The sequence below is a fragment of the Protopterus annectens genome, chromosome 8.part0, assembly GCF_019279795.1.
Source record: "Protopterus annectens isolate FY-2018-M chromosome 8.part0, PAN1.0, whole genome shotgun sequence".
NCBI classification, from domain to species: Eukaryota; Metazoa; Chordata; order Ceratodontiformes; family Protopteridae; genus Protopterus; species Protopterus annectens.
The window spans coordinates 758,279,453-758,295,279 of NC_056741.1; the positions used below are offsets into that span (position 1 = coordinate 758,279,453).

Here is a 15,827-nt window from a genome sequence, read left to right on the forward strand (position 1 = left end):
TAAACATTATTTGACAATTAGCTTACATATTTTTAACTTTTGATTTCAGTATTTTTTATTTATTTAACTGCTCTGCCATTCATTTTACAAAGACTGTTTGACTAATTCCATCCATGATTTTATTTCTTTTTAAAATTCAGAACTTTAACTGTTTGGTGTGGTGTTACTATACAATTATAAAAACAAAAATAAAATAAATAGATATTACCTTAACGAACACATTTATATTTACATTATTTATATTTGCTATTGTCTGCCTGTTATTCTTGTGCATTGTATAAAAAGAAAATACATGCATGTCAGTCTTGTCACTTTAAATCTTTATATAAGCATGTTAGTGTTGTGACTTTAAATCTTTACTCTTATTAACTATTTTTATTTAATTTTTATACACTAGAACTGTTTTGTTTACCTTTTGACTATGCTATGAGAATGGCAGTCATACACTCTAATTTACTGTAGTACTGATAAATATCTTGCCTTAATTGAATGGAAGTTTTAAACATTTGAGAATGATTTGTATTTTACCATCCTACCATGTATGCTTAACCATTTTCAAAACACAAACATATTATAAAATATATCTCTTTTGTACAGATCAGCTGTAGTTTCCTTCTCTTTCCCAATGTATGTAGGAAGTCAGTCCTTGTCAGTTTAGCTAATCTATTTTCTTCATCTTGCAACTGCTGTTTAAGAGTTTCCTGTAACGCTGCATGGTCTTTCTGACATTCTTTAATAACCTGTTCTGCTGAATTTAAAACTCCTATGCACTTTTGGAAAAATGTTTGTATAACTTGTCTAAGCTTCCTGAACTCATTGTGTCTGTCTTAGAAGTTTATCACATTCTTTTGTAACAAAATGTACTAGAGGTCCTGTCAGTAACTGATTTGACTCACATGTGGTGACAGGACATAACTGTTCAACATCTGAATATAATGGAAACACTTTAATCTTAGTTAATTCTTTACCATGAACAGATCTGTCTTCACAGTCTATTGTTTTAGCAATATCATGCAATACTTTTTTATGGCAGAATACACAAAATGCAGTTTTTGTTGATTGACATAATAAACATTTGTCATACTCCACATGGTTTTCTTTGAGATACCAGTCTAATATTGTAATACATTTGCATAATGCCTTACTATCAACGTTCCCTAATAAGGTTTTACATTTACTAATGTGCTGTGTATACCAACATTGCATTTTACTAAGACTTGGTTTACTCCTACACGGATTATGTCTAATAATATCCATACTGTCTAATAACATCCAAACTGTCTAATAATATGCAAACTGTCTAATAGTATCCATACTAATAATGTGACACAAAAAAAGTCTTACCAGTTAGCAAGAAAACAGGTGATCAGGCTGTTGTTGCTGATGGCTGGAAATTTTTCAAAGCCAGTTGAGAAGCTGGTGAAGCATAACAGGCAGCAGACTGCTGTGAAAGTAAATATCCACCTTTTCTTGGAGAATTTATGGTACTGCGACTTTCCTAAACTAGTCTCACTGGATTTAGACGTCTAAAAAAACTTTACTGCTGTAAGCCGCATGAACTGGAATACCTCTGTTTAGGATTTACACATATGTACAACTGTTAGTTATTGCAATTTGACTGAAGTGACCCTCTGCAGGGCTTACCCTTCCCTCTCTGTTTGAATGCAGGTAGGCTCGCCAGTGAAAAATTAATTTTATTGTGACTGCGGATCCGAAGATTCTAGGTTCATCTCCTGGCTGGCTCGCCATTGAAAAATTAATTTTAAGGTGCTAAAGCATTGTGCTGTTACTCTGATGCTTACTGTGATGCATTTGAAGTCTTCTTAAGACACTCAGTCTTGCTGGCTGGATTCTGCTGAAATCAAAGTCTGGTTATAGTTGCATACACAGTCTGTTGCATACAGAAACTTGCAGAATATACACTGATGAGAGAATATACTTTGCAGCACCTGTCTTTAAGAGCAGTAACCAATAACTTTTATAATAAACCACACGTTCTTCTGTTACAGCTTCAGAAAATGTTCTACTTCTCATATAGTACAGATGATGTAAGAGATATAACATTTACCTCAGGACAAATGTGTCCCTACCAATACCCGTAACATAACTGGATTTAATACAGACTTTATATATATATTTTAGTTAAGCACTCCCTCTTGGTTTTGGAAAGATACTGCCTTCATGACACAAATGCTGACACATCTGTTCTTGTGCAAATTCTGATAAGTAAACTGTCTTCATGGACACGCCTTGTGGATTAGAAAAGCATATTTTTAAACCTTCTTAGAAAATCATGTCCCGTTGTCAGTTCTTTAAAGAAAGCAAATTACATTCTTGTTATGCCTGTAAGAAGTCAGCTTTCTTGATGTGTGTGTAATACACTCATAAGCAAGTTCCTTATTTTTTTAAGCCGCAGTCATTTAGTATGGATGCTAATCACATATTACTAAACTCTGTTTCTACATTTAAGCAAGCTTTATCTTATTCCTTATTTATGTTGCATATTTGTAGCAAAGTTACATTCAACCTTAAACCCTTGTTGAGCATAATCTTACAAAAATGAAGTACAGAACTAACTCAAAAAACAAACCATCTTGGTAGAATCACAACATTAGTAGGTGGTATAACCGAAGGAAGAAAATCATGGCAAAAATAATAAGGTGTAGCATCCAACAGGATAAAAGCACTTTCAAACTAAACAAACAATTCAGAGGACAAATAAAGTCTAACAAGGCCAAGGGCAAACACAAGATATTCTTTAGCAATGTCCACAACCTCCAGGCAAAACACAATTGTGTGCTGAGATTATTGTTAATGGAGCCACTTATACTAAGCCAAAAGATATAACAAAGCTACTGGCCAACAAATTCATCTGAAAGTCACTAACTGCAGAACACAAAAGAGAGAAAAAAAACACTTGGTAGAGAAATCCACTTTATATAACAGAGCAAAGCTTTCGGGTAGAACCCTTTGTCAATACTAATACATTATTAGTATTAGGTATTAGTATTGACAAAGGGTTCTACCCGAAAGCTTTGTTCTGTTATATAAAGTGGATTTCTCTACCAAGTGTTTTTTTTTCTCCAACAAATTCATCTCCAACTTTCCCCCTCAGTCACCTTCAACATCCCCTCAGGAAATACCATTAAATATAACTCCCCCTATTATCACTAGGAAACAGGTCCTCAATGCTCTCTCTAAGGCAAGGAGCACTGTGTTGATGAGTTCAGACAGTATTCTAGTATGCCATCTAAATAGTATGAAATATGACCAATCTGGACCCCTGGAATTGCTGTTTAACTGTTGCATCGAAATAAACTCCATGCCTCACTAATGGAGAACAGCAGCAGTCATCCTACTGTACACATATGGGCCATCTACAGACCCTGAAAACTACAGATCCATAAGTCTTACTAGTTGTATATGTAAAGCCATGGAAAAAGTTATCATGGAAATGATCAATAATGACATATGAAACCTCCAGACACTGAACCAAACCCAGTTTGGTTTTGTCAAAGGCAGGTCATGCCTATTCAACCTGGTAGACTTCTTTGAGAAGGTCAAAAAGGCAAAGGATGAGGGCTAAATGGATCACACTGCCTACCTTGACCTGGCCAAGGCATTTTACACAATAGCTCACTCAAGCATTGTTGACAAACTCAAGAAGTTAGGTATAAACCCTTATGTCACCCAGTGGCTAGCCATTTGGTTCACAGACAGGACCCAGGAAGTTAGAATTGGGTAGTCCACCTTTACAGAGCCCATTCACAAATGGAGCCCCTCAGGGCTCGGTCCTGGGACCTCTTCTTTTTGGCATTTACATCTGTGAAGTCAAGGCCAATGTCAATGGCTTCTGGCTGACTAAATTTGCTGATGATTGCAAATTAGCAGCAGTCACAGAACCCCTCCACTGACACAAATGTTGTTCAGGAAGAGCTGACACGGACTAATAACTGGTTTCAGTACCATGGACTAAAACTAAATGCTAAGAAATGCAAAATATTTTCCTTCAGGAAGTTGTCCACCCCTGGTGACTATCATATTGACAACATACCCTAAGAGTCGGCTCAGTAGTCAAGATCATGGTGATACACATAGACAGTAATATAGACTTTGATCATCACATGTCTACAGTAGTGAGGATCTCATTCTATGCTGTGCAACTTATAAACAAAGGTATGCCACCTAGGTTGAAGGAGGTCATTGTTCCATTGTATTCAGCTATTCAGCATTCATCAGACTTATTATTGAGTACAATGTCCCCTTTGGTATATACTTAACCAGGCATATCCAACAACTGGAACATCCACAGAGGTTTCTCACTAAAAGAATACAGGGCATAAGTAACATGTTCTATGTAGTCCACCTCAAGGCCCTATCCCTGTATTCTGTCTTCTACAACCTGTTGAGGGGAGATCTATGCCTGGCTTACAAGGCATTGTCAGACGTCAATCTGATGGACCTTCTACATATCCACAAAACAAACAACACCAGAATTATCCATTCTAAAGATGTAAACCCTGCCTGTGATATAAGTAGGACCTGCTGGAAAGACAGGTATGTGTCCGAGAGACTATCCCATCTCTGGAACAGGTTTCCCATACATGTGAAGCAGAGTTCCTTCATAATCCTTTCCAAGTGTAACTTGGACAGTTGGATGGGGAACAGGAAATTCATCCATGGTTTGGTACATATGTCAGTAATGGACACAGGCAGCCTGTAAATGTTTCATCTGTCAGACCTCTCTCAAGCCCCTGCTTACACTTATCTAGGGCACCAGAACTTGTCAAAGATTTGGGATGCATGGCTAGGCTTAAAAAGACCTTTGTGGTCATTAGCCTAGTACACACCAGTGAACCTATGGTGTAGAGTTAAGCTATGTAGTTTGCTTTTTCAGATCTGAGACTGATATAATGAGTCTTTTCCATAATGTCACACTGTTCCAAGGCAGAGTGGATTCTTCACTTCCAATATTCATCACAGGCTAAGCATTAAGAGAAAGCATTGGAGTAAAACTTAGTACAGACCTTCAGTATATGAACTGGGGTTATTCATGAATCCATCCCTGGCCATATATTGCTATTGTTATTATTATTATTATTATTATTATGTCTTTGGTAGCCTCAGGCTAGCAAATATATTTTTTATCTAGTGTTGTCTTAGATGCAGACTGAAAAGTGTCAATTAAGGGAAGAGATTCTTTTGAAGAATCACTGATGAACAATATATTGCTTTTTTCTAGGGTTTCAGGTGTCAGACTTTTGCCTTCTTATCTCCATTCATTATACAAATACGTGCAGCTTATTCAACCACAGTATTAACAGTATGATTTGTACTGACCAGTCTGTTATGTTACCTGCTTAACATTGTTCTTTTTATTGCTTTTAGGCTTTAGAAGAGTATTTAATTTCCAGATGCTTTCAGCAACTTCATTTGATATGGAAAAGAAGACAAATGGCTCTGTGAATTGCAAAATGTAAGTTGGTCATTTTGTTTGCTTACAGCACGTTTATTGTAATGCACTTGATAAAAGCATTACATCTGTATCATAGAATAATAGTAAGGAAAAGAAATATAAAAGACAAAATCATCCCTAAAACCTTTTGAAGAAGTGATTCAGAAGGCATCAAAGTCTGGGTAACTGAGGACCCAAACATTTCTCAGCATATATTTGTAACATTGTTGATAACAATAGTGGCAACTGACATGTTCTATTAAATATGCAAATAGTTTGTATGTTCTGTTAATTTTGCATGTTCTTGAAAAGTTTATGAGAAAGTAAAAATATGTATATATATTTAAAATATCAAAACATACACACACCAATACACATTTAAATTGTTCAATAATTTTATTAGCTGTTTTATTAGATATAACCCTCTTTCATTCATATCATCTACTGATCCCATATATCTCATCGTAAAAATCTTCAATGATTCAAATAGTATCACTATTTACACTTAAAATAATTTACATAAATAATCCAGTTAGAAGAATTTGATTATTCAAAATAAACATAAATAAACTCTCGATGTAATTATTCTAAAAATTAAAGAGAGGCGATCATATTATGGATGAAAACAAATCATTTGCCATAAATAAGAGGTATTAAGATTCATAGTCAAGGACTATTAGCTGGGGTTAAATTGCAGTTTAGGTACCTAGAATATCATCTTCGGCAAGATTACTTAAAAATTGGACTGAATGACTATATTGAAAAGATATGATTCAGTACAGAAATGTAAGTGTTTTATTTATTACTTATTTGTATGAAATGCAATATTGAATTGGTTAAAATTGTATACTGAATAATTGTAAATTCCTAAATGCAGACAGTAAAAATAGCATGTAGTATACTTATAGATACATAAAAATAACACCTAATATGCTTTTATAATGAAAGAGAATGAATAATAATATTTCTGTGCACACCCCCATAAAAGATTTATATACATTGTTGCTTTTTGTGGTCTTGAGAGTAGAGCAATTCATAAAAAAGAAATCACACTGCAGCCATACCGTGCACTTAAAACCCCACTGCAAACCTGTTGTAATTAAGTGGATAATGGGCTAAAAACTTTGTATTCAACATTAGGAAGACCCTCAGTACACAATGCAAAACTGCCTGTTGGGCAAGTTGGATACTGACATGTCTGTAACCACAGCTCAGCCTACTATCTGTAACAGTGAGTCACTTGTCAGTATTACTATTTAATGCTTTATGATGACTGTAGTCGGATACACTTTATTTGGTCAAGTAAATGATATGTAAAAGTTAAGAAAGTGTGCATCAACCGTTACTTATATTGGCATGGGAGGAACAACCAAAAAACATAAAAAAGTAAAAAAAGATAGATTTTTCTGTTTTTATTTATTTATTTTTTTAATGTTTGAGTTTCTGGAAACTCGATCTTATGGTCTCTTCAATATTTTTTGGCGTTTCCGAAAGGCCGATCATCTGACATAGACCCATATAGATGTATGTTTGTCAAGGGCCCTTTATCAATCATACTGGGCTCTTGTAAGCTCATCTAATAGTACACCAGCCCTGTGTGACTGTGAACCATGTTTGAGAATACTGCTTAGTAAGTGTTAGAGATTTAGCTAACAACAGCAAATATACTATATTTAATAAAGTGTTATAAGCATGAACAGAAGAAAACTTATTTTGTGGTGAATGACGTATTGCTAAAATAATAAATCCAAATGTAAACATGCTAAATATAGTTTATTAAAACATTTTACATCTCCATAAAATCTAAAATGTATCTTTGCAAAAACTAACATGCCAGTGAGAAATGACGCTTTAGCAACAAAATAAAATTAACCAGTCAGTATGTGGAACTATAAAGTTATAAGGAGTCTTTGAGTTTTCCTAATATCATTGGATGTGAATCTCAGTCTAAATGATCATAAAGAAGCAGCCGGGTTAATTAAAAATGTTCTCAGCTTTATTTTTCCATTGCTCATCTGGTGGTAATAAACATGATTCTAGTAATTACATTTTTATAAGTAATGCAGACTGTCTCATTATTGCTCACTAAAAGGCAATTTAAGGTATTAAACAAAGAACTGCTAAATTTTTATGGTAACCAGATAAACCAGGAATAGTATTACAAGAGCACAGAGGAGGCATGTGATTCCCATACTTGGAAATCAATATAGTAGCCCTAGTAGTTAAACCATATGAAGCAGCAGGAAAATGTGTGAATACAAATACTGTGATGGACACAAGAAATTAACATGACATCACTTTCTCCTTACAACAGCCTATCGTGAAACCTACAGTTCCAAAATACATAAAGATATTAAATCAATAAACTTAATAATGGAAACACTATCATTAAAATGCTGGATGATTATGATACGTCAGATTCAAGATACCATATAATTTATGCTCACTTAAAATCCAGCAAGAAAAAAAAAAATAAGGAAAATGTCTTTGGTTTTGCTTAAACTGTTGACAAAGTGCACAACTGTTTTTCCACCCTCCAAGACTAGAAATAAAATATGCATTAAACAGCAATCAGTAGCTATATATGCAACAAGTAAGACACTGTAAAAAGTCCTAAGGGACTTAGAGACAACAATTTCTGTTTTTTAAGTTTAAGAACTTCAGTTGACTTGTATCTTTCGGCTTTTCCCGGTTAGGGATCGCCACAGTGGAACTCCGGTCCACTAATGACTGGCAATAGATTTTTATGTGCCGAGTTGCCAGCCCTGACGCACAACCTTCAACGATGGTACGCCCATTCACGCATGTCTCCACACAGAAGATGCTCTAGCTGAGAATCGAACAGGACAACGTCGTACTGTGAGGCGACAATGCTACAGCAGCACCTAAAGTACATTCATTTCAACATCCTGTCTGATATAAAATAATTTCACAAATAGTACTTATTGTGTAAGGTTAGTGCGCACTGTGCAAGAGTGGTATGTAAAACTTACAATGATGTAGTACTGATGTGTGAAAACTATTCAGACACAGGGTTTTTGGTACACAGCGTATAATACCAATGTAATGTTGCAGAAACACAGTTCATGGTACACATTGTGTAACTGAGTTACTCCTGTGTAATGTTACAGAAACATAGTTCTTGGTGCAGAATGTGTAAGGGAGTTATACCAATGTTCTCCTTTAAGCTGAGACAATAACTACACCAAGATTGCCAGTGGGACCATTTATTGAAGCAATAAACAACATTATTGGCAACACAGTATATTAATTTTGCAAACACCAACTAAACACATTTGTAACCATCCCATTAAACCATTTGGCATAACCAAACCCTTTCTGGCAGAAGATGTAAGGGATCCAGGTGCATACACTGAGTTGCCTTAGACCTGCTTAACAATATCCTTAGTGGTTGACTGCCAGCCCAAATTGCACTTTTCTTGTCCAGGGCTTAAACCTGAAAACACACACTGCCCATGCACAGAGGCTGCTGAGTAATAACCAATGGAAGGTGAAAAAGGGGAGAAATGCCATGAGGCAGGCTCCAGATGGCATTACCATGCCATCCCCACCCCACAGTGGACCCAACAAATTAAGTCATTAACCAAATTAGGAATGTACAGTATTAAAATACTTTTCAACTACCAGGGTAATGTCCACATTAAAGAGATCAAAACCAAGGCTGTTTAGATGAACTCCATCTTGGTCATAAAGGTCTTTATCTGGTTTATCCAAGGCCTTATGTTTCATCATGAGAATCTGAGTTGAAAGGCTGCCTGAGCCACTCTATGGTTTATAAAATGTCTGGAGATTTCTATAGCTGCCTCCCTCCGTGACAGTGAGTTCTAGGGTTGATCAAAGACCTTGAGGGTATGAAGAATGAATGTTTTGATGATCAGATAAAATTCTGGCCAGCAGGATCCTTTTAGAGCCAATACCAAATCATTAATTGCCCAATTGAATAACCAAAACCCGGGGTAAACTTCTACGGGATGAGACTTGGCACCACACCTCCCAAAACTGAAACCAAGGAAGCCCTTAAAAAACAAGATACCAAACTGACCAATGATTATGTTCTAGAGACATTATGACCTGTCAGATGGAGAAGGCTTGGTCAACTGCTCTACTGATGAATGACTATCCCAAAATCCAGATGAAGATTCAAAGAAACTTTATTGTCATTTAGGACCACACAAGTGCAGCCTAAACAAAATTACAAATGTTAGCTCATGAGAGAAATGCCATGCAAATAATATAGATACAGCGGTATCAGAGAATAACATAAGAAAGAAAACAACATGTATGACATACAAGAGATACTTCACATTACGTAAACACACTCAATACCCATTATCCAATATGATAATAAATACAAAATAAATACGCACCACGAAAATCATTTCCTGTAATGCAAATTCAAGGTGTTGATGTCTAGTTTTTGCCAAAAAGGCCTTAGATAGCCACCATCCTTGTTTCTCGTCTTTCCTGACCTAGAGTAGTCCAAATACAGGCTTTGCTGTATTCTGGAATTTTGGAAAGTTCCTGTGTTGCCCATTTCCTTTCTTGGATAAAGGGAGGCTTTTTTGTTCACCAGTGGCAGTGGGGAGCTTGGAGCAGCCTGTCTATCCCTGGAGGAGTATTCCCAGCCCAAGAATCTGGTAGTCTATTGGCTGTTTTGGGCCAATTTTTAGCTCTTTCAAGTCCCCCTGTATAAAACCCGCTTTAGCACGGGTTTTGCGCATAGCGCAGCATCGGGCAGCGCCGCTTAATTGGGTTTAAACCATTGTCGGCTCCACAAAGTCTGCTCTTCACTTTTTCCCTTAGAACTGATCTAGTTCTCATAATAAATACCCTATTCCCACTCTAAAGCCTGGCATTTGCTCACTAAAGCAATTATATAAGTCAGCACTAAAAAATTAAAAGCACTACATCCTCACAAACTCCCCTTGAGTACTTTGTTCCCCATTGGCCCTTTTTTTCAATTATAAAGGAATTCCCAATACTATTCTAGCATGTCCAAAGGTCAGTTGTCAATCTCCTTTTCTGTCCAGCTGGTGAATCTGGGAATCTTGAGGCAATATTACAACGGCCTCATGTACACAGACAACCCTCTTCTCCTCCCAACAAATTCCAACACATGTGAGAGATGCAACCATATAGCCAAACTGGAGGCTAAGCTCTTTCAACTCAGTACTGGCATAACCAGTCAGGAGGAGAAGGAAACCACACTCACTACAATTCCAGTCTCACATAGACCTACCACGACAGCAAACCAAACACATAAACACACAAAAACATACTCGGAGGCTCTAAATAAAAATCTGCCTAAAAAGCAGAGAACTCCAAAGCAGACACCCAAGCAACCGCTACCCCAAAACAAAACACGTGCAACACATAGCTCACAAAGCCAATGTGCCGAACAGTCACAGCCCTTAAGGCTAAACAACACACCTGAAACACTTGTAATAGGTGACTCTATCGTTAGGTACACTGACATCCCGCTCACCAGGCTGAACAAGGAGAAGGTCACAGTGAGCTGCCTGTTGGGCGCTAGGATCCGCCACAAGCACTCAGGTCACTCCAAGGCAAGTACAAATATGACTCAGTCATTGTCCATGCTGGTGTGAATGACCTGAGATGTATCTCCCTGGACTACATGAAAAGAGACATAGAGGAGCTTTCTGAGCATGTAGCCCAGGCCGGTATGACCCTGACCTTGAGTAGCATCTTACCCTCACCAGGAATGATGCCACAATATGAAGACAAGATGATCAATTTCAACAATTGGCTTAAGTATTGGTGTCATTCAAAGGGGATCCAATGCCTGTCTGCCTGGGATGACATGCTCGACAAGCCACAATGCTTCGCTAGGGACGGCTTGCACCTGTCACCCCTGGGCTTTCGGATATTGGCAAAGGCTCTTGCCACCCCCATAGTACCTTTTTTTGGCAAGGCTCAAAAGACAAACCCACCGCCATAGGTATCACAAGGGATAAGAAACTAAGAGTAATGCTACTCAATGCCAGAAGTCTAAACGTCAAGATGCACACACTCAAAACTCTCCTTAGCATGGAGAACATCGATATCTGTGCAGTAACAGAAACCTGGTTCAAGGCTCCCGAGAGCACCCCAGCACTACCAGGTTATACCTCATACCATGTTTTTCGGCCCCAAAACTTGGACCGAACCACAAAAGGAGGGGGGAGTATCAATATTCGTCAAAGATACCCACACCTCCAGGTTGGTGGCACAGCACGAAGCATAAGAGACTATCCATGTGCAACTAACAGTGGGTAAAACTGCCTTCCAGTTTATAGCCTGCCACAGACCACCCTCCCAAACCCAGGAACCCCAATCGGCCTTCCTGAGAACACTGGAAAATATGAAGGTCTCTCCAAACACCATTATATTGGGTGACTTCAACTACCCTAACATAGACTGGGAGCATTACTCTAGCTCCAACACCCTAGCCCAAAGGTTCCAAGAATTTATAAACTCAAATGCTATGGAACAACTTGTTGCCACTCCCACAACAGGGGAAAACATGCTGGACCTGATCATCACCAACATGGGGACTCTATGCTCCAGACCAGAAGTGTATCCCTCACTGGTAAGATCAGACCATAAACTAATCTCACTAGATATTCACATCCCGACCCCAGCCCCTGCCCAGAAAACCACAGTGAAAAACTTCTCTAAAGCAAATTTCACACTCCTCAAAACTGAGGTGGAATCCTTCAAAGCCCCCGGGCCTGTGGAAAATATGGCCCAGACCGCAGAATCCTTTATAAACACATTCTGTGAACACCTTCAGGAATGCATGGATCATGCAATCCCAAATAAAACCAAGACCCAATCCTCCAAAGTTAGGTGTCCTGTCTGGTGTACCCCAGCCATAAACAAAATATACAATAGAAGGAGGAAGCTACTACATGATAGAGCAAAATCCCAAAAAGGGAAGGCATCTCTGATCAGTATTAGCAAAAAACTACGGGCACTCATAAAATCGTCTAAGGCCAGCTTCGAGAGAAAAATTGCACATGACACTAAGGATAATCACAAGGCTTTCTTTAGTTATGTTAGGAACCTGGGTGGGAATTCCCAGATATGCTCAGAATTAGTCCAAAATGACAAAAAATACACCGAACCCACAGACATTGCCAACATCCTAGCTGACAGCTTCAGTGCAAACTCCCCCCCCCCCTTCCCCACGAAAAGGGCAAATATCTATCCCAGCAGAATGCTGCCCCCCTGACATCTCAGATGCTCAGGTAAGAGCCGCCCTCTCCAAAGCAAAAAACACAGCATCAATGGGACCAGACGGTGTCCCAGGCTGCGTCCTACATGAACTCCAAGAAGAACTAAACCCAAACATAAAACTACTGTTCAGTCTCAGCCTTACTACAGGATATGTACCCAAAGAGTGGTGTACAGCAACAGTGGTCCCTCTCCACAAAGGTGGTGCCTCAATGGATCCTGGAAACTATCGCCCCATAAGCTTGACTAGCTTGGTCTGCAAAGCTATGGAAAGGATCATCATGGACCTCATAAATAAAGATATTGGGGACCTACAGACACCAGATCCTACCCAGTTCAGCTTTGTTAAGGGCAGATCCTGCCTCTTAAACCTGGTTGATTTCTTTGAAACAGTCACCAAGGCCATTGACGAGGGGAAGGTGGTCCACACAGCCTACCTGGACCTTGCAAAAGCCTTCGATACAATACCCCACTCGGGCATTATAGATAAGCTCACCAGCTTAAATATAAACCCCTATGTCACTAGATGGGTTGCAAACTGGCTCAAGGACAGAACCCACATGGTTAGAATTGCTGGAGCCATGTCAGACTCCAAACCAGTTACAAGTGGCATCCCACAAAGCTCAGTCCTGGGACCTCTCTTGTTCGGTATATATTTCTCGGAGGTACAGGCTAACATGGAAGGACTGTGGCTGACCAAGTTCGCAGATGACTGCAAACTGGGCGCCATAATAGACTCTACAGCTGACACAGGCATCCTACAAAAGGGCCTCATAGAAACAGAGAACTGGTGCCAGAGCCATGGCCTCAAGCTAAACGCAAAAAAGTGTATAGTCATCCCCTTTGGCAAAAACAAAGTGCCCACAAATTACCACATAGATGGTAATCCATTAAGTACAGAAGAAGTAATTAGGGACCTGGGGACCCAAGTTGATAGCAATCTCTCCTTTGATAACCACATGGCCAAAGTGGTTAGAAAAACATTTTATATAGCCCACCTAATCATGAAGGGATTCACATCTAGATCAGGGGAGGTCATCGTGTCTCTTTACTCATCCCTCATCAGGCCCATAATTGAGTACAATGCCCCTTTTGGGATGTACCTTACCAGACACCTGCAGCAACTGGAAAGACCCCAAAAGAACCTCACCAAGAGGATCAAAGGGCTCAAACAGATGCCATATGCTGCCCGGTTAAAGAAACTCCAGCTCTGCTCAGTGGCATACTGCCTGCTCTGAGGCGATCTGTGCCTGATGTATAAAGCCATGTCCAACCCGGAATTAATGGATGTGCTGCACCTCAGAAAGTGCAAATCCCATTGAGCTATGCGCTCGAGAGACTTGAACCTCAGCACTGAAATTAATAGGATATGCTGGAGGGACAGATTCATAACCCAGAGGCTCCCTTCACTCTGGAATAAAATCCCAGTCCAGGTTAGGCACAGTCCCTCATTGACTCTCTTCAAGAGGAATCTTGATGAGTGGATGGGAGATAATAGGTTTACCCCGGGTATCACTTCTGTGTCACTGTTAGACAGAGGCACAGTATACTAACCTTGAAAAAGGGCATAGCAGAATTCATTTAAAATGGGTGGTGAAAGCCAAACACACTCTGGCTAGGCTTATAAATGCCCTAGGGCAGATAGCCTAGGTATGAACCTATGAACCTATGAACACATCCTTGTCAAAACTTTGGCAAAATGACCATCCATCGCTAAATCGGATGTGTGCCAAATCCGAAAGGAATGCTATTATCACCCATGTGGCCCTATACCTTGACTGAGATGGCCTGTACTAACTTCATATGCCTGCTGGACACTTAAGTAAAAACAAGGCCTGCTCTAGCTGACCTAGGGACCAGCTTATGTAGTAGGCTAAACCAGTGAATCCGGCAAATGACCAAGGTTCTGTATCCACATGGACTTGGCGCCCTTTGCTTGCCTGATCAGTCATAGACTTCCCCATACAATCAAAAAGGAATTATCATGAATCACTGCATCCTCCCAATATAGAGAATTCATCATTTCAATAACATGGAAAGCCCCAGCATACAGGCAGGAGAACAAAGTTGTCCACATGGTAAATGAGTAAAACTAAACAACTGAGATAAATAAACCTTTGACAAGTGATGGCCAAAAGGTGAAACCCTATTGCTTTTCTAGTGCCCTTGGCTGGCTCTTTGTAATTTTCCCAGCCTTTTAGTATCCTGGGTAATAAGCAATTTCATTAATAGTCCTTAAATCCCAGCAAGCATGATAACCACCCTAAGGCTGCTAAGTGTATCTGTATTATGTTAGGAGGATTGTGTTTGCAACATTTGAGAACTATGAATTGCATAAGCAAGGGTAAACCCCACTTTCTTTGACTTACTGGTAATGAATTATAAAAAATCTTAAAGGATTGAATTGACAATGAATGTGCCCTTTTTGTATTCTTAACCCATGAATTTGAAACCAGAGATCCAACTATTCTTCTCCAGTCAACCAGACTTCCGGGGGAATGGAGGTTGAAAATGGCTGTGTATGTATCCAGAGCCAAATGGCAAAATTTGGCAAACTGAAAGTGGGACAGACTGTCAATAATAACATTCGCACATCCTGGGACTTGCATAGGTAGAAGAAGTAAAGCTGATTTGCAAACCTATCAATATCAGCAACCTAACCACAGAATGTACCCATTTGGACTTTGAGGAATGCTTGTTCAGCATATGCACTGCTGCCATATTGTTGGAACTGAAGGAAACCCTGCAATTCCTCAACTGCTGTTTCCATATGAAAGTAGCCACCCATATAGGGAAGATCTCTGGGAAGGTAATGCCCTTCCTCAGGAACAATCCTTATGCCATTTGGTGGCAAACCAAGAGCCTCAAAAAAAAACTACCATACCAGTAACAGCTGTTCTGTCAGTGAACAGCTGCAGCTCTGTGGATGAAACCTAAGGCGATTGCCAACAAAGATAACCCATTGCACTGGGTTAAAAAGGTGTACCAAAGCTGAAGGTCCTCCTTGACTCTGTGTGATATTTTCAGCTTGTAATGCTTGGGTTTGCTATCTTTTAGCAGATTAGAAATGGCTTGAATACAGGTTCTGCCCAGGCCAATAGCCTTGCAAGAAAAG

At 39.1% G+C, this 15,827-nt stretch overlaps 1 protein-coding gene across 1 annotated transcript in view; it reads left to right on the forward strand.

Moving 5' to 3' along the window:
• SAMD13 (sterile alpha motif domain containing 13) overlaps window positions 1-15,827 on the forward strand; it is a 344,770-nt gene that overhangs the window by 221,743 nt on the left and 107,200 nt on the right. Inside the window, exon 2 of the mRNA XM_044080228.1 lies at window positions 5,389-5,476. Within this exon, the coding sequence (XP_043936163.1) occupies window positions 5,415-5,476 (62 nt within the window). The 5' untranslated portion in view covers window positions 5,389-5,414. The remainder of the gene's footprint in view (window positions 1-5,388; window positions 5,477-15,827) is intronic.